This window comes from Vicugna pacos, unplaced genomic scaffold (genome assembly GCF_048564905.1).
Source record: "Vicugna pacos unplaced genomic scaffold, VicPac4 scaffold_281, whole genome shotgun sequence".
Classification (NCBI taxonomy): Eukaryota; Metazoa; Chordata; class Mammalia; order Artiodactyla; family Camelidae; genus Vicugna; species Vicugna pacos.
The window spans coordinates 18,264-37,283 of NW_027328959.1; the positions used below are offsets into that span (position 1 = coordinate 18,264).

General features: G+C 50.0%; 1 protein-coding gene across 2 annotated transcripts; it reads left to right on the top strand.

Annotated features, from left to right (window-relative positions):
• The first annotated feature begins 5,758 nt into the window (after window positions 1–5,758).
• On the top strand, window positions 5,759–19,003 carry LOC102536402 (SEC14-like protein 4). 2 transcript variants are annotated; one of them, XM_072958248.1, is made up of 13 exons: window positions 5,759–5,845; window positions 5,989–6,133; window positions 7,552–7,627; window positions 11,861–11,904; window positions 12,220–12,279; window positions 12,407–12,595; window positions 13,949–14,044; window positions 14,348–14,408; window positions 15,304–15,387; window positions 15,712–15,818; window positions 15,895–16,034; window positions 16,126–16,252; window positions 17,330–19,003. In XM_072958248.1, the coding sequence occupies exons 2-13, from the start codon at window positions 6,080–6,082 to the stop codon at window positions 17,360–17,362; spliced, it is 1,071 nt and encodes a 356-aa protein (XP_072814349.1). In that variant the 5' UTR covers window positions 5,759–5,845; window positions 5,989–6,079; the 3' UTR covers window positions 17,363–19,003. The 2 variants fall into 2 exon arrangements, with proteins under 2 accessions (XP_072814349.1, XP_006218122.1); XM_006218060.4 differs by having other exon boundaries at window positions 5,770–5,845; window positions 16,126–16,295.
• The last annotated feature ends 17 nt before the right edge of the window (window positions 19,004–19,020 follow it).

Sequence of the window (19,020 nt, forward strand, 5' to 3'; positions counted from 1 at the left end):
TCTAATGAGAACAATACTCTGCCAAAGAGGAGTAGGGGTCTGTTTGAGCATTTAACTGGGGGATCAGAGGAGGTGAGAAGGCACTAACAAGGCAGTACAGGAAGAGGAAGGAAGAGAAGAGTGTTCAAGTTGGGGGGTGGCATGTGCAAAGGCCCTGTGGTAGGAGAGAGCAGCAAGGGGAGAGAGATAGCTCTATACACTCCCCTCTTGGTCATCTGTGGTCTGGGAAGGCCAAGAACCTCCTGGCTTTTGTAGAGGAAGAAAGATAGGAGTCCAAACATGACCCCAGACCCCTAACCCACCTCCTTCCCTGGTCCCAGATCTTTGGGTAGGTGGTCAGGCTCCCCTTGCTCACCGCTCTCTCACACAGGCCCTTGTGGCCATCTCCTTTCCTGGGGAGCAGAGGATGGGGTGATGTGGTCACACAAGGCCCTGCCTTTCCCTGCAGTCGCCCTGAGATGGTAGGGGAGCTAAGGAAGCCCTCCCCTGGCTGCCCTAGAACCTAATCTCCATTTCCCAGGCGGGCCCAAGCATGTAGCCACCCTGCCGTGGGCATGCGTGTCCGGCAGATTCTCTCTCCCAACCCCTGCACCTAGGGCAACCCAAGGCAAGTCCTATGCTTTTGGAGAGACATCCATTGGCATCTGCTCGGCCATCTGTAGGATGGGGCTGACTGAGCCAAGATGTGAGGGCAGAGTGGGCAGGGGCTCCTGCAAAGCCTGATCCCACCCCAACAACGGAGGTGCTGTTCAGATTATGGGGTTTCCTTCAGTTGACAGGTTACAAGTGTGAATTCAGACTACAAGCAGGGCACCTGCAGCCACTGAGAGATGCCAGGAGTTTGAGGAGCACCTGGAAGGTGAGAGGGAGAGGCACTGCTGTGAGTGGGCGGGGAGGTGTGGGATTAGGGTTACATACCATGACAGCACCATCATTCTCAGCCCACAGGTCGGAGGGACCTAGGGAATGAGTCATGTTTTGTAAAGTGGGAGGAGTTGGGCCCATCACGGAAGAGGGAGTCATCTGTCTGGTGCCCAGATGGGTAGAGCAAAAGTCCTCCATGCCCAGCATCAGCTGAAGTTTGAGGAGGTGGTGGTGTGGTACAGGGTCAGCGGAGGACATCTTCCCTGTGCGGGAAAGACAGGGACTTAAAGAGTGACCTGGAACCGTGGAGCTCGGCAGGCAGAAGGGTTAGCAACCAGCCCAGCACCAGCTGCCTGGGTTCCAATCCTGGCTTTGCTGCTCACTGGCTGTGAGGCCTTGAGAGCCTCCTTGGCTTTAGATTTTGTCCATAAGTGAGGATAACAATAGACCTGACCTCAGAACGTGTCCAGAGGATTAAATGAGCTAACACTGGACTGTCCAAAATGGCAACCGCTGATCACTTGTATTAATTTGCTAGGGTGGCTTTAACAAAGTTCCCACACTGAGTGGCTTAAACAGCAAGATGTATTCTCTCACATAGCTGGAGGCTAGAAGTCCAAGATGAAGGTGTCGGCTGGGTTGGTTCCTTCCGAGGACCGTAAGGAAGAATCTGGTCCATGCTTCTCCCCTAGCTTCTGACGGTTGACTGGCCATGTTTGGCGTTCTGTGTCTTATAGAAGCATCACCCTGATCTCTGCCTTCACATCTTCACATCTCCCCTGTGCCGGTCTGGATCCAAATTTCCCCTTTTATTAAGGACACTGGTCATATTGGAATAGGGGCGCACCCTACTCCATACCAATCTCATCTTAACTAATTACATCTGCAATGACCCAGTTTCCACGTAAGACCACATTCATAGGGGATTAAGACATCAACATATGAATTTTGGGAGGACACAGTTCAACCCATAACAGCATATGTGGCTGATCAAGCACCTGAAATGTGGCTGGTTGGAGTTGAAATGTGCTATACTTAAGTGCACACTGGATTTCAAAAACTTGGTACCAAAAAAATGCAAGATAGCTCACTATTACTTACAGATGAGATCATTAATTTATCTCGATTAGTAATTAAGAGAGGTAATTAGACAGGCTTTCTGACCCTGGCTGATTAACAAGGGAAAGAAAGTGCCAGGCTGTTTAAAAAAAAAAAAAAAAAGCACAAAACAGAACAAAGCAAAATGACCAGGCTGTTTCTCTTATCCCGCTGAGGCGGGAAGCCCCATAAAAAGACCTGCAGGACCCCCAGGCAGGGCCACTACTCTCCTGCCAGCACCATCTGGTTCCCTGGCCCAGAGGCTCTATCTCACTTTTTGCCTCTGAAACGGCTTACTTACCCCTAAAATTCTATTGGTTCCCTGAGCTCACTCCTGATTGATTATTTCCTTCACTCCTGATTGATTACCTCCTTCACTCCTGATTGGTTCATTTCCCTAACTTCTGATTGGTCCATTTGTAGTACTTCATTTGCATGGAGCTCACTCCTGGTTGGTTATTTCCCTCACTCCTGATTGGTTATTTCTCTTCCCCCGATTGGTCCATTTCTACAAAACTTGTTCCTAATTAGTCAACTTTCGTTATACATCATTTGCATATGATGTTGCAAAGTGTAAACTGGGAGCCTATAAAACCCGGCGTAAACCCACAGACAGGGTCCAAAGCTTAGAGTGTTAACTGTTTTGGGCCTGTTGGCCTAATAAACCTGAGTTCTCCAATTCTCCTAGTGCTGTTTGGTCTCTTGCCTGGATCCGGGTTGCTGTCACAACTGAGCTGTAACATATGTTTTTCTGCAGCTCGGTAGCTGACCCCTTAATTCCAAGGACATAGTCATACAGCAGGATGATTTAAGTTCCAGAACTGCTGCATTAATTCCGAGGATGTACCCTAGTATCTCTTGCTTTATTCTCTTTCCCGGTGAAGTTTTTGTTTAAAGGCTGAGCTCCGCGATAGGAAAGAAACAGGTGTAGAAGATGCTTGGCACCACCCGAGTGAAGATCACGATGGTAGAGCCTTCCAGTGGAAGACCCTGAGGATGGATCAGGGGCTGGAGCTGTCTAACCGGCTACCTGGCTAATGGCTCCCTACGAGAGTGTTTTCTTTTTTCTCTCTCTCTGAGCAATAAAGCAGCTTTCTTTTTTTTTTTTTTTATCACTTTGCCCCTTTCCCATTATTGAGAATTCTGTCTCAGTTGACAGGCAAGGACCTATACGTTTAAAGCAGGGCTTGCCCACAAATTTTGGTGGGCTTTTCAGTTTGGGGGTCTCTCTCTAGCCACCAATATAATCATATTGATCGTATGTTGAAATGATATTTTGGGTCTATTATGTTAAATAAAATATATTATTAAAATTAAAAAATTTCATGTGGCTGCCAGAGAAGTTAAAGTTACCCATGTGGCTCCCATTACCTACCCACTGACAGTGCTGAGCTAATATTTATGAAGCCCTTAGAGCAGGGCCTGGCCCGTAGAAAACACTGGTAAGTGCTGGTTAAATAAAGACTTTTCTTGAAATATGAATTGTTACTTGTGGCATTTAAAAAATATGAGTTTTTCCATTCCTCGAGGACTGAGAAAAGTTGGGGACAAATTTCTATTGCTGTCTGGCCTTTCTTTTATTGAGTGGATTTGGGTTTACATTCTGGAAGCACTTGGCATATGTAATACTGTCTTGTCTCCTCTAACTCGTTTCATGATATTTTTTCCCCCATGTCATCATAAGCTCCTCATCTACCACATTAAGCACCGTGGTTTCCTGAAAAATTATTTTGTTTTCTTATTAACCACAAACAACTTTAAGCTGAAAATATCTTCTGTTTGTTAGAACTGTTATTGGGCGAAGTGGGAAGCTATCGAAGAATCCTAACGTGTAGTGCCAAGTAGTTTTCCAAAAAAGCTGAATCAGTTTGCAGTCCTGCCAACAACGTATGAATGTCTCCATTTCTCCGACTTATAACTAACTTTATTCTCATTTTTTAAAAAAAGGTTTTGTGTCTGTGTGTGTGTGTGTTTTGTTTTGTTGAAAAAGTGTCTTGTTGCTTGTACACATATTCCTTTGATAACCCTGAGGTTGAGCATTTATCCACCTGGTACTGTCCCTGTGCGTTTTCTCTTCTGATAATTGGTGCTTTGACTCCTTTGCCCATTTCTTTGTGTCTTACTATTTTTCTTATCAGTTTGCATGCCTTCTTGAAGGATATCAATTTTTGTACATTGTCTTTTTCCCCAAATTCACATCAGCCAATACTGACTAACTGCTTAATTCTGTTTCTTGTTTAACAGATTTTTGTATTTATGTATAATCAAATCAACTGATCGCCCTTCATGATTTCTGTCACTGCTTTTAAGTGCAGACCATGCCCTCCCAGCGATGTGGTAGCATCACTTTTACTTTCTTTTAGCCTTTTGTAATTTCTTTCTTTCTTTCCCCTTAAGATTTAAAATCCTTCTAGGACAGTACCATTCAAATGAAATACAATGCAAGCCACAAATGTGAGACACACATGTAATTTTAAATTTCCTGGTAGCCATATTTTTTTTAAAGTGAACAAAAAAATAGGTGGAGCACAGAAGATCTTTAGGATAGTGAAAATATTTAGTGGTGAATTTATGTCATTATATATTTGTTCAGACTCATAGCCTGTACAACACCAAGAGTAAACCTAATGTAAACTACGCACTTTGGGTGATAACAACATGTTAATGTGGGTTTACTGATTGTAACAAATGTACCACTTTGGTGGGGGATGTCTGTAGGCTGCGTCTATGGGGACAGGAGATAATATGAGAGCTCTCTATAACTTCTGCTCAATTTTGCTGTGAATCTAAATCTACCCTAAAAATAAAATTTATTAATTTAAAAAATTATCAAAAAGTAAAACAAACCGGTGAAGTTAATTTTAACAACATATCTTGTTAACCCAATATATCCAAAAATATTCTTTCAACAAGTAATCAATATAAAAAATTAATGAAACTTTTTTTGGTACTGTCTTCAAAATTTGCTGTGTATTGTACGCTTATATTTCCTCTCCATTCACACTAGTGACATGTTCCCAGTGCTCAGCCATAGGTGGCTCATGGCCACCAGAGTGGTCAGCAGAGGTGTAGAATTTGGTTTGATCCCAAGGGAGAGTAGAAGGTAAAGTTCTGCCCTCTTCACCTTCACCTCCCACCTGCTCCTCTTTCTCGAAAATTCCTGGCCAGCCAGCTTGGGTTTTCTCACCTTCCCCAGGGACCTCTGCCTGGCTCTGGGATGCCATCCTGGACACCTGTGTCAGCCACCCATCACCTTTGGCCTCCCAACCCCTCCAGCACCCGGCCAGGGATTCCATCTGTCCACGCCACCTTCTACTCCCAGCCTTTGGGCTGCGGGTCCTGCCCAGGAGCTCACCACTGGGGCCATCCTTGCATTTCTGCCCCTGCAGCTTGCAGCTCTGGTGACAGCCTCAATAGTAGTAATTATGAAACTTGCCAGGTGTGCGGTGCCAGGTGTGCGGTTCCAGGTGAACTCATGGCACCTCTTTGTATCTAATCCACCGGACCATCTAGGAGGCTGGAACCATTTTGCACATAAGGGCTCTCCTATTGGTTACTGAGCACTCACAGGATCCAGTCTGCGTTCAAGGTCAAAGGAGGGAGGTTGGGGGCCCCTTGGGCAGAAAGGCTTGGAGACCACCTAGAGGGTTGAGCCAGGTTTATTAAAAGTTTGCTCGGAAGGGATCTCGGGTGTGTTCCCTGAATCTTGCCCACGTGTCCTTTATGCCCCCACCCCCCTTGCCTGCCTGGCGGAACCTGTAGGAGCCCCTGGGATGAGGCCAGAGGTGGGAGGGGCGGGGAGGAGGGAGTACCTGCTGCCCTCGACTGGAATCTGTGCTCTGGGATCCCTCTTGGGGCAGGTCACCTCCCTGCCCCGGGCAGGGTGAGTCTTGAAGACTGTGGGAAAAGCCCCCGAGAGAAAGCGAGAAGCGGGCGGGACGGGGCGGGGCGGGGCGGGGCGGGGCGGGACTGGCGCTCTCCAGTCGTGGGGGCGGGACAAACCTCCGACCCGCTGGGCAAAACCAGGCAGCGGCGGCGGGCGGCGAGGCCAGGCGGCGGGAGGACTGACTCGTTCTGGACACTCGCGTCCTGTGGCTCCTGAGCGCTCTCGGGCACCATGAGCGGCCGAGTTGGGGACCTGAGCCCCCAGCAGCAGGAGGCGCTGGCCACGGTGAGGAGCTTGGAGGCCGGGAGGCTTGGGATAGATGGGGGAGGGGGGGCCCTGGAGAGCGCTTCTGTCCAGCCCGCCGGCTCCCACCGGCACGTGCTGAGGCAGACATGTACCCAATACTCGGCGACTCTGGGGCCAAGTCCAGCTTTCCACCTCTGTCGGCTCCTGGCCAGCCAGCCTGGGCCTATGATCACTGGTTATGGGGAGGGTGGTACTGTCATCGGCTTTGGGGCAGCCCTGAGCGGATTCCCAGGTCTCCTGCCCAGATTGCAACATTTGTTTGTTTGGTTTCTCCTTGCGGCTTTCTGACTCACCAGGGGCCCAGCCTTCTCCCTGTGGTTAATGTTTTCATTAAAGGAAAACAGAGGTAGGGTTGTTGATTTCAAGACAGCCCTGCCTCACCTGAAAGGGTCATGACCATGGGGAAGGTCTTAGATGACCCAGCATTAATTCGGTTTTCAGGTGGCCAGGGACTGGAAACTGGCTTCAGGGTTGGTGTGAAGCGAGGGTGGGAGAAGTGTCACAGCCCTGGCAGGCACCATGAGCAAAAAGGCAGTTTCAGACTCATGGAGAATGACTTCTTTTGAGGCTCCTACTTTGGGAGGAGTAGGGACCCCAGGTGAAGGTGTAGGGACCCCAGGTGAACGATAAGGTCCCTGGGTGAATCCCAAGGTAAAGGAGACGGTTCCAGAAACAGAGCATCCTCAGATGAAGGAGAGGTCCTCAGGTGGAAGAGCAGGGGTTGTCCCCTGGTGAACCCTCTCCACTGGAAATGGCCCCAGACACTAGGCTCGTGGGGGAACTGGACACCTGGCCTTTGGGATGAATTATGGTGGAGATGCTCATGGACCAAAGAGCTTTCAACAATGTAAAAGAGTTTATTCTCATTCTTTCCATTCTTTAGAAGAAATGAATGCTTGTTATTTCAAAAATTAAGGAAAAAGAGAAAAGTTGGAAGAAATGGGGAGCAATTACCCGTGATCCTGGCAGTCTAGAAACCATGCCTAAGAGCATTTCCTTCTAGGCCTGTCCTAAGCCTGATTGTCACCACCTGTGGCCACATTCCAGCTGCTGCTTTCTCCATATGGCTTGTTGGCCTGCATCAGATTCACCAGGGATCTTTGTAAAAAATCAGAATGGCACGGTCCTACCTCAGACCTATGGAATGAGGGTCTTGGGGGGCAGAGAACCCCCTGAGTTTGAGAAGGACCGAACTCTTCCTGCTATGGTGGGGGCTGAGGGCGGCCCCATTCCCAGTTGGCTAAATGGTCCAGGCATTTGCTGCTAAGTCTGCAGCCCCTATCCTGCAGGGTATGTGGGCAGGACTGACTGGTAGACTGAGGGTGGAAAGGGTCTGGGACAAGGCTGGGAATCTAGGGGTCATGGGAGCCCCTCTGACTGTTATATTCCCCCCTCAGTTCCGGGACAACCTTCAGGACCTGCTGCCCACCCTGCCCAAAGCTGATGACTACTTCCTCCTGCGCTGGCTCCGAGGTGAGGCCAGCTGGGATTGGTGGAGGCAGAGACGGTGGGTGGGAGGGAGGGAGGGAGGGTTTCAGGAAAGGGGATGGGAGACTTTGGGGGACAGTGCTGCAGAGTGGTTAAGAACACAGGCTCTGGAATCAGCCCTCTTTGGGCTGGAATCTGAGCTTCCCTCCGAATCAGCATGGCACAAGAAAACCATGGGCCTGAGTTTCTTCATCCATAAAGTGGACATGAGGCCTCCTCCCCAAGGGTGGTTGTGAGTTAAATGAGACCGTGGGCCCAGGGTCAAGTGGGGTTAGAGTTAACACCGGGAAGTTCTCAGGCTGACAGGCCTGGTCAGGCTTGAGTAGGTATCCTTGAACATGGTCTTCAGGATTTGCCTTTGGGTCTGTTTCCAGTTCCTTGAAGACAGGGCTGTGTCATCCCCTTAGGGAAGCTGGCACCAAGCAGGTGCCCAGCAAATGCTTCACTAAGTGAATGTAATTAAAAGCAGAGAAAGAATTTCTTCTAGGAATCGCCGCAGCAATGTAGAATAACAGAAAGTACCCCAGGGCTTAGGGAAAAACTCATTTCAACTCAGCACACCCCATGGAATGTATTTTGAACTCGAGCCGGGAAAGAAGTCGGAAGCCAGGCTGGAAAGTGCACACATGGTGTGGTGATAATGCCGGCCTGGGAAGCAGACGAAACAGTGATTGCTAGGAGGGAGCCATGCAAGTTGTTCATTGTCTCTCAGCCTCACTTTCCTCTTTCGTATAATGGGTGTAATGCTGCTCCCTACCTTAAAGATGCTGTCAGAGATGAGGTCATGGGTGTGCACAGCGCCTGCATGGAGGAAGCCCTCTCTTCTGTTCTGTTCTGTTTAGTTGGGGTTTTTTTTAATTATTGTTTTTTACAAACATTATTTTTTAGAACCGTTCTGAAAAGATGTGTAGGAAATTATTGTGAAGATAGATAGTACAGAGATTTCTCATAAACACTGCACGTTAATATTTTGCTTTCTTATGGTACTTTTTTTACAATTAATGAACCATTATTGTTCTGTGATTAGTAACTGAAATCCATGTTTTATTTAGATTTCCTTAGTTTTTCCATGTAGAGACCACGTTTCCATTTAGTTGTCATGGCTCTTTAGGCTCTCTTGGCTGTGGCAGTTTCTAATCCATTTTTAAGAAGTCATTTTCAGGTCATTTTCCCCAACCTGGGCTACAGAAGGAGTTGGGAGAGCAAATTTCTTAAAGCCCCTTGATATGGCATCAGACCTCTCTCCTCCTCTGGAGTCTTTCTGGGTTTAAAAACCAGCTTTTCAGGTGCCTGGTGGGTCTTTGAGAAAGGAGTGAAATCACAGACACTGTAGGCTGCTGGGTCACGGGAAAGGGAAGGGGCCCAAGACTGGGAGAAGGTGCCAGGTATCATGGTGCCTCCCACTTCACGCTGTCACGGATCTGCTGACATGGTCCAGTCCACTTCAACTTCAGCCCTGCAGCCAATCCCTGCCACACAAATGCAAGACACAGGTAAAGGGAAGGCTCCACACTCAGGCCAGATGCAGAGGGGCCTTTCCTGACCTTCCCTCTGAAGTCGATTTCCTTTGTTTTCCTTTATCTCCACCCCACGTCTGTGTGCATCTCTCCTGCTTGGATGCCAGCTTCACGAGGGCAGGGACTGAGCCTGCCCAGGTTCCCAGCCTGCCACATAGTAGGGGCTACTGAAAAAGCTTCGAGGACCCATCAGCAGTGTCCAACCCACTGTCTATAGGACAAGAAATCACATCCCAGTTCTCAGTAGGAAAATCTCCTATAGACACCATAGAGATTTTTCAAAAGCCAATAAAAGAATATCAGGTACAACTATGCACTAACAAATCTGAAAAATCTAAGTAAAATGGATACATTCCAGCAAGAAGAAAAAGCAAGCCTCAATAGATCAATAAATATTAAAGACATTTAAATGATAATGAAAACATCTGCTCACCTCTACCCCAACTCCAATGGCTTTGCAGATGAATTCCTCCAGAGTTTTAAAACCAGCTAATTCCGACTTATCCAAATTGAGTTATTTTCCCATATTCCAAGCTTTGTATTCTATGTCCGGGCTCCCCCTGTGCCATGTGCTCACGGCTCTCGATGTCCCACTACTGCCTATTCAGCACCTCCACTAGGAGGTCTAACAGACCTCTTAAACAAACAAAACAAAACAAAACAAAACAAAACAAAGCAAGTTATTTTAAGATATATGAGAGCATGAAATTTACCTTATGAGGCCTGGGTACGTTTGATTCCAAAGCTAGACCAGGACAATACAAGAAAAGAAAATTCTAGCTTAGTTTCGCTTATTAATATAGGTGCAAATAGCTCCAAATAAAATATTGCATAACAGAATCCAAGAGGGTATTAAAATTGTACAGTAGTATCAAGGAGAATTTAATCTTAGGTATGAAAGAAAAGTTCAGCATCAGGAAACCTACCAGTGTTATCAAACACATTAGTAGAGTCTAAAATGAGAAATTATGTGACCATCTCAATGCAGAAGGAGCATTTGAAAAGGTTCAAATTTTATTTATAGGACAAAACAAGATAAAAGTCTTACCAAACTCGGAATAGAAGAGAATGTCCTTGGCGCGGTTGGGGTCACGTAGCAAAAATCTTACAATAAATGTTATGTTAAGGAGAAATTGTAGATGCATGTTTTAAAGATCTAGGTCAAGGAAAGGATGACATCAATCAACGTTATTGTTTCAGCATAGACCTGGAGACCTTCGCCAATGTTATAAGGGAAGAAAAAAGTAATCAGTGGTAAAAGACCAGAGGGAAGAGTTAACATATTCGCAGAAAAATTAGAAATAGGAAAACTCTAGAACTAAAGAAAAAATTCATCAATATTGGCATTAATTAAAAAATTAATAGCATTTCTCCATGCAACTGTATCCAACTATAAAATATAATGAAAAATCAAATGCCACTCAAAATAGTAACAAAACCCATAAAGTGTCCAGTAATTAAGTTAAAACAGACAAGATCTGTACCGCAAAAAATCTTAACATCTCTGAAGTATTTAGAACTGCATTAGCCACTAGCCAAATGTAACTATTAAAGTTAGAATTAAATTAATTTAAAGCTTCAGGTCCTCAGTCACCCTAGCCCTGTCTCAAAAGCCCAACAGTTATGTGCACTTGAGCAACTCAGATATAGGACATTTCCATCGACACAGAAATGTCTGTTGGACAGCAGTCATACAGAGATGGTTTTAGTAAATATATACCCCAGAGAAAAGACTGGGCAGGTGATGGCTTGTCTCTAAATATTTGCAGAGTGGCCATGTTGACAAGTGGTTACATATATTTGTTTGACCTCTGACAATGCAGCTGGAATCACTGTGGCGCAGATTTCTGCTTAGTCAAAGCTGCTGAGGAATGGAATAAGCTGCCTACCAAAGTGCCCTTGTCACAGGAGATAATCAAGACAGAGCTGGTGATCTGGGTGGGTTTTTTTTCTGGAGGTGGTTTATGATCGGGGCAGAGGAAAGCTGGACAAAAATCTCAGGCCCCTTCCATCTGAAAGTCTCTAACCCTGGATATTATCAAAGGCCCATCACTGGCTGAATTCCTCAGCGAACCAGTGATCTCAGGGAATAATGGTGATGGCATTTCTAAAATAGAGTATCACGTTTTCAACTAAAGTGTACTTATTTCTTCAAAATAAATCATCACAATGGCTGTTGTTTCTTGAGAACTTACTGTGAACCAGGTAATGTGCCAAACAATTTATATACTTTATCTCACATCATCTTTTGAATAACTCTTAAAAAATATTATTCCCATCTAAAAGATAAACTAAGGCTCAGAGAAGGTAAGTGACTTGCTCAAGGTTGCACAGCAAATAAAAGGGCAAAACTAGAGCTCAAGTCCAAGTCCAATTCCATCTGACTCCAAAGCCCATGCTCTTCACCCTCCTAACACCACGGGCATCTCTGCTCCCTGGGTGGCGGGGAGGAGGTCTTAAATATTACAGGCTAGATCAGCCTCTTCATCGAACAATTTTCAAAGTCCCAGAAACTGAAAACAAGAGCTTTTCAAAATCTTCTAGAGGATTAAAGATCCTTGCTTTTTAAGAAAAATTACCAGACTTTTGATGTATTCTTAGGGTGTGAGGAAGAGTCTGCCCCCCCCCCCAACTTCCTCATGAGAGTGGCACATCCTGAATCCTGCCTCAAGCCTCCTTTTACCTTGGCTTCTTCTTGCAGCTCGGAACTTTGACCTACAGAAATCAGAGGACATGGTCCGGAAGGTGAGGCCCTGCGCTCACCAGTATCCTGCCTCCCACACGTGTGCCCCCAGGGATTAGCGACAAAGGCTGGACACTCTTGCGCTGACCTGTTTTCGTGTTTCTTCTTCCTTTCTCCTTGGATCTCTTTCTGTGGCAGTCCCGGGTCTCCCACAGTCCTGCCCCTGGTGTCCGCATCCCCTGTTCTGTGTCGGTGGAACCTGGGGATGCTCTGGCAGGATCTTGGTGGCGGTGGGCAGAGGGGCCTGGCCTATGGTCCCCAGGTGCCCACAGGGCCTTTGGGGCAGGCAGTCCTCAGGTCCTGCCATGTCTCTGCAGCACATGGAGTTTCGCAAGCAGCAGGACCTGGACAACATCCTCTCGTGGCAGCCCTCGGAGGTGAGCCCCATGCAGCGTCCCCCAGGCCACTGGAGCCCCCCAACTCACCCACCATGTCCAGCCACCTGATGGAGCAGGGACATGGCCTGGTGGGCTGCTTTGAGCCAGGACCTGCCCCCGTGTCCAGGTGATCCAGCTGTATGACTCAGGTGGCCTGTGTGGCTATGACTACGAAGGCTGCCCCGTGTGGTTTGACATCATCGGGACCCTCGACCCCAAGGGCCTCCTCCTTTCAGCCACCAAGCAGGAGCTGATCCGGAAGCGCATCAGGGTGTGCGAGATGCTTTTGCAGCAGTGTGACCTGCAGAGTCAGAAGGTACAGGGCAGGGGATGCATGGTAACCCAGTCTCTCTAAAGGGTCATGACCAGGGAGGGAGGCACCCACCCCCACTTCTCCCCAGCCTTCAGCACTCCGGGCTCTGGTGGGATGTGGCTTCTCCTGCAGTCACCCATCCATGAGCGTCTGACACATTCCTGACACTCCCTGCTGGCGTGCGCCAAGGGATGCCAAAGCCCTTTCCCCTCTGACCCTGGTGAGATGCTGACTTGGGTGTGGTGAATGGATCCCTGGGAACAGTGGATGGTCAGATCTGCTTGTGGAAAAGATGTCCCTTGATTGTAAATTGCAGAAGTATAAACACCTGATGGGGGAGCCACTGCTTTGGGCATCCCTGAGAGCAGTGAGCCTTAAAAATGGGCTCATCCCTTGTGGGTCCTTAGGAGCCACTATGGCTTAGCTACAAAAAATAATTTGAGCCCTGTGGGGCCAGGGGCTTCCAAGCCAAGAAGGACCACACCCACCTTTGCAGATCTCCCAGCCCCTGTCTCTGTGTCTCTGGGCCTGTACCCTTCAGACTGACTCTAATGCCAAGTGTGGCCTGGTTGGTTTTGTGACTCTTAGTGTCTAAAGGAGCCTAAGGTGTCACTGTGGGAGAGTCTGGCTAACAGCTGAATCCACAGGGCCTGCGTCCCCAGTGTCTGGCCCAGAGCTGGACTCAAAACAGGCCCTCCACAGAGATTTGTGGCAGGCGTGAGAGAGTTACGTAGCACTTTATTGAGTGCCTGGTTTGAATACGTGTTTGTCTGTCAAGCAAGAGGGCTGACTTCATAGGGTCAAAACAGTGCCTTCTACTTTATAGACGTTCCCAGTTAGAGCCGATAGTTATGGTGATGACGACACTGATAATAATATCTGCTAAGATTTACTAGGCACTGGCCATGTACCAGACCTGGGCTCATTGAATCCTCACAGCAATTCTATCATTGCCTGGAATTAGCCCCTATTTTACAGAGGAAGAAAGTAAGGCTCAGAGGGGTTAAAAACCCACCCGAGGCCACACAGCCTGCCCGCGGCACAGCTCTGGCTTGGACACAGCCGTGGGACTGCAACACTGGCTGACACAGTAAACTATTGTACATAAAGATGCCCAACGAACTACAAATGATGTCTTTAATTCCACAGTGAACTGATTCCAGGCAACAGTACTGAGCAAACAGCGTGATAAGGGCCACCGTGCCAGGGCTTATGTGTGGCACCCCCTCAGATGGGCTGTCAGTTTGGAAAGCGCAGCTGGGGGTGGAGGTGGCAGGAAGGTAGGAGGGAGGGATGCCTGCATCTCTCTGGCCAGGATCTCCTGTCTGACCCATATACCTGCTCTGTCCTGTGCAGCTGGGCAGGAAGATTGAGATGGTGCTGATGGTGTTTGATTTGGAGGGGCTGAGCCTGAAACACCTGTGGAAGCCAGCTGTGGAGGTCTACCAGCAGGTAAGGTAGGCAGCTGGCTCGAGGTCGATAGGGAGCCGCTGACCATACTAGCTTTTGGTCCATGGAGGACGGGTCACCTCCTAGGGGCCCCCCAGAGCAGCCAGTGAAGCTCGCCTGGGGTCCACCTTCCTAGGAGAAGGAGGAGCAAGAACATCACTGAGGATGAAGCACATGCTCGTGGGGAAGATGGGACGGGATGGTGGGGGGTGGGGGACTCTTGTCTCAGCGGCATCAGAGGCCACAGAAATCCAGGGGTCGGGGTGTTGGAAGATGGCCTTGACCAGACTTGTCTTGACCTCACAGTTTTTTGCCATGCTGGAAGCAAATTATCCTGAGACGATGAAGAATTTAATTGTTGTTCGAGGTGAGCCCACGATGGGGATGACCGTCTGGGAAGGGAAGGGTAAGGAATCGGGGGAGGGAGCCAGTGGGTAAGCCACCAAAATTGGGTATTCTCAAACCATCCTTTGTGAAGAATAGGTTTTTGTTTGTTTGTTTAGTTCAGTCCCTCACAGACTGATACTTCTGGAATATACAAAACCATGCTCTGATACGTTGCAGCAATGTCAAATACATCGTGTTTCTAAATGTTTAGTGTTATTTTCTTTACCTATCTGGGTGTGGACTGGTAGCAGATAGTCCATGGGCCATACTTGGAGCAGGAACGGTCCCTGCGACCGCTGTATAGTGAGGGGGGTCACTGCATGTGCTCTGAGGTCAGATGATCTGACTTCTAATCAAGTCCACTGAGCAAATCCATTGAACCTCACTGAGACTCAGTTTTCCTATTCTGTAAAATGGGGATGCAGTGGCAGCTTCCCTATAAGATAGCTGTGAGGGTATATGAGACAGTCTGTGGGGAAAATGTAGCAAGAGCCTGGCCCACAGAAAGCAACCAGGAAGCTTGAGTGATTCAGGTGGGACACAGATGCTCCACCTACTTGCACCCAAGAGGATACCAAGGCAACATGGGCAAACCTTGAGCGTGGAAAGGAGGTACCATTGGGGAATCAACATTGCTGATGCCTTACAACGGGACAGGAAGGCAACCATTTATTGAGAGTGTTTAATTTAACCTCCATTTTATAGTTAAGAGCCCTAAGACTGAGAGAGGGTGAGGGACTAGCTGAAGGTCTCACAGTAGGAAATGGCAGAATCTAGGTCTGTCCAACCTCTGTCCACCCCATGCCCTTGGCTGTGACCCTGTATGTCCAAGTCCCCTCTGGTCCACCTTCTCAAGGGAGTTTCATGTGTTTCAGCCCCCAAGCTGTTCCCTGTGGCCTTCAACTTGGTCAAGTCGTTCATGAGTGAGGACACTCGAAGGAAGATAGTGATTCTAGGAGGTGAGTGCTTGTCCTCCAGGATGTGCCCGTCTCTGAATCTGCCTGGAAGCAGAGGTCAGTGCTAAAGGCCCCATTTCTCCCTGGCTCATCCTCTTTACCCAGACACTGACCTTGGCCTGACCCCTCTTGGCCTTTGCACACTCATTTGAGGCTTCAGGCCCTAGAGCACCACCTGGGTGGCCACATAAATCTCCTGGGTGTTCTCAGGAGTGGGTGCCCAGAGGAGCAAGCCAAGGACACATCAGATCCCCTCCCTGAGCCTGGCCTCACTGACCTCCATCGCGCCTCCCCACCCCTCTGTGGAGCCCACTTTTGCCCCCACAGGTGACTGGAAGCAAGAACTACCTAAGTTTATCAGCCCTGACCAGCTGCCCGTGGAGTTTGGGGGGACCATGACTGACCCAGATGGCAACCCCAAGTGCCTGACCAAGGTGCGGCTGCCCAGAGGATGGGGAGAGAGGGGAGATGGCCGTAGTCTGGTGCCCGCTCACACAGCCTCGCCCGCAGATCAACTACGGGGGCGAGGTGCCCAGGAGCTACTACCGGCACAACCAGCTGAGGCTGCAGTACGAGCACACAGTGACCGTGGGCCGCGGCTCCTCGCTGCAGGTGGAGAACGAGATCCTGTTCCCGGGCTGTGTGCTCCGGTAGGGACGGCGGCCACTCCACAGCTGGGCACAGTTGGGAGGGGTCCGGAGCCCAGGCAGGTGGTCGTCAGTGGGACCCTGTCCCCTGCAGGTGGCAGTTTGCATCAGATGGGGCGGACATCGGCTTCGGGATTTTCCTGAAGACCAAGATGGGGGCGCGGCAGCGGGCAGGGGAGATGACGGAGGTGCTGCCCAGCCAGCGCTACAACGCCCAGCAGGTGCCTGAGGACGGGAGCCTCACCTGCCTCCAGGCCGGCGTCTGTAAGAGCTATAGCGTTCACTGGAGTTGTTTTCCTCCTCATGACGGAGAAATGATTGGCTGTCTCTTATCAGTCTGGCCTCTCTGTTTGCCCCTATTTCCAGCTCTCAGGGAGGGTGTAGGGGTCTCTGCAAGATCCTAGATCCCAGGGGCGTTGGCTTTGGGTGTTGGTTCTGATGAGTGGCCCCCAGGTGTCGGGACAAGGACAGAGCCTCATTGTGGAGAGCAGGGTTCACAGCCTGCACCTGTGGGCTCAGCTCCTGGGAGGCCCTTGCACCCAACTTAACAGGCTAAGAGACAGCTGGAAAACAGCCATGGGCGTAGCATCAGGGGTCCCAGCCTGCCCACGTGTGTGGACTGCCCCACTCCGGGAAACCTGAAGAGTTGACTCTTCCAGGTGTTTGTCCTCCATCCCAGGCCAGATCCAGCGAGGAGAAGGGAACCCAAGGTTGATTTACTCTGGGGAAGGAGACTGAGTCTGGCTAATGGTGTAGTGCACACACACCTAGTTCACCTCGTGGAAAAGGGAGAATTAGAAGGGTGGAGACAGAGAAACCTGGATGACTTGTCATGTCCCAGAGTTCATGCTGGACCTTGGTGTGGAAGGACATGTACAAAAGGCATGATGAGAAGGTGGCTGTTGGAGCTCAGCCCTCTCCTCTGGGGAAAGCAGGGCTCCCCTCTGGGCCAGAGCATCCCAGCCCCTCTCCTCCCTTTCGCTGTCAGATCATTTCAACCTCTCTAGGCCTGTTTCCTCATCCATAAAATGGGGATGAGATTACCTCCCAGGCAGCCGCTTTGAGGATTCAGGGAGCTGTGGGTGCTGATGCAAGTGCCCATAGAAGCAGCTGATGCATGTTGGTGGTTATTATTCCTTTGTTTAGCACAAGCATCATCCAAGGAGACAGTCGTGAGCCGTGGGCAGGGGGCTGGGCAGTGCTGACTCTCCAGCCTCACCCGCAGTTCTGGGCACCCCATTCCCAAGGGCGCTGGGTGTGCGGATGTGCAGGGCCCACTTACTTCTCTGTCCTTACAGACGTCCTGCGCTTTGACAACACCTACAGCCTGATGCACGCCAAGAAGGTCAGCTACACTGTGGAGGTGCTGCTTCCTGACAAGGCCTCCGAGGAGAAGATTCAGGGTCTCGAGGCAAAGAGACGGTCCCCACTACAGTGAGGACCCTGGCCGCCTTGTGCCTGTGCTCTTCAGCCCCGTAGCTCCCCTGCCCCATCCCCTGCCCTCCAAGGCAGGATGGTGCTAGCGGTGACCTCAGAGAGCTACCCACCTCGCATCACCATCTCATCTCCTTGTGGGCTCACCTGGATTTGTGGCCAAGCAGGAAGGGGACCCCAGTACATAGGCCACCATGAGGATTCAGACAGGCATCTCATCCCTTGTTCGAAGAGAATGAGGATGAACCAGTGTCCACTGAGGAAGGAGCCCTCCTGCAGAGGCCACCCTTGCGTCCTGTCTGACAAGGTCCACCCATTCCAGGACTCACCCACACCTGGCATCCCAGTTTGGGGGTGTATGCATGAGCCCCAGGTCCTGCAGGGAGCACAGCCTCAGGCCTGAAGAGCAGGGATGTGCAGGGCCAGCTGGAAGCCACTGGGTGGAGGGATGGAGATGGGGCTGAGGGTCTAGGTTCTGATCAACCCTCCAGGGTTGTTCTTCCTTTGGAGGGAAAATCAGAAATGGAGAGCAAGACCCGGCAGGGACGGCCATCAGGAGGAAGAGCCACGCTCAGCCTTCCCAGTGTCCCCCACTCCCTCCCCACCTGCTGTGATCCAGCCAACATTTCACTTGGATTCCTTCCGGCTCTGAGTAGGGGCCAGGACCGAAGCAGAGCTGCAGGGAGGTGGAAGGACTGTGCTGAGGGTGCAGAGTGGAGCTGCCATCCCCAGGCATTCACCCTAGACTCTGACTTGCTTCTTGGAGAAGCATCACGCTCTTCCTCCATCTTTGTGTCTCACTAAGGGGACAGCTGGAGGTTGGCTGCCAACCCCCTGCCTCCCCCACCCCAAATGCAACTCAGCAGCTGGCCGGTGAAGGCTTCCACTTCTCAAAGCCTGGCTCTCCTGGTGCCCACAGCCCACAGTTAGCACCACTGTCAGAGCTGCTGGACGGACTGCACCCAGCAGGGCAGCCCATGCCTGAGGACTGAACCGAGGCCATCAACCTGGCTGTGACTCTGCAGTTGATTCCATGTGGCAGTGAAGCCATCGACAGGGCTGGGAGCCCAGGCTGTGCTGCTTTGCCCCCTGGGTGGCTTGGCCCTCAGCTCTGGATCCTTGCGCCTGCTCTCCTTAGGGTTTGTCTTGCTGTGAAAGGGACCTCCCTGTGAAAGGGGTCCTTGTTGCACAACATTAGCATCCGGGTCACCCAGGCCCTTCCCATGGACTGGAAGCCTCCACCAACACCACTGTCCGGGTGCTTTGCCAGCAAGAAGCCCAGCTCTGGCCCCTTTCCCACTCTCAAATTCTGTGCTTTCATTTTCTCCACCTAATAGGAAGTTTCTTGATTTCCTATTAAGGGGAAAACCTGATGAGGCTTGGGAAGGTGGGGTCTTCAGGTGAGCCAGGTGAGGTCCTGGGGCCCCAGCACTCCATCCGTGGCAGCTGCATCATTTATGGTGCAGCCCAGAGTCCACGCAGGGGCCCTGCTGCTACAAAAAGCAAACTAAATGAGACATTGCCAAAAGCCAGTGCCATGAGGCAATCCTGGTCC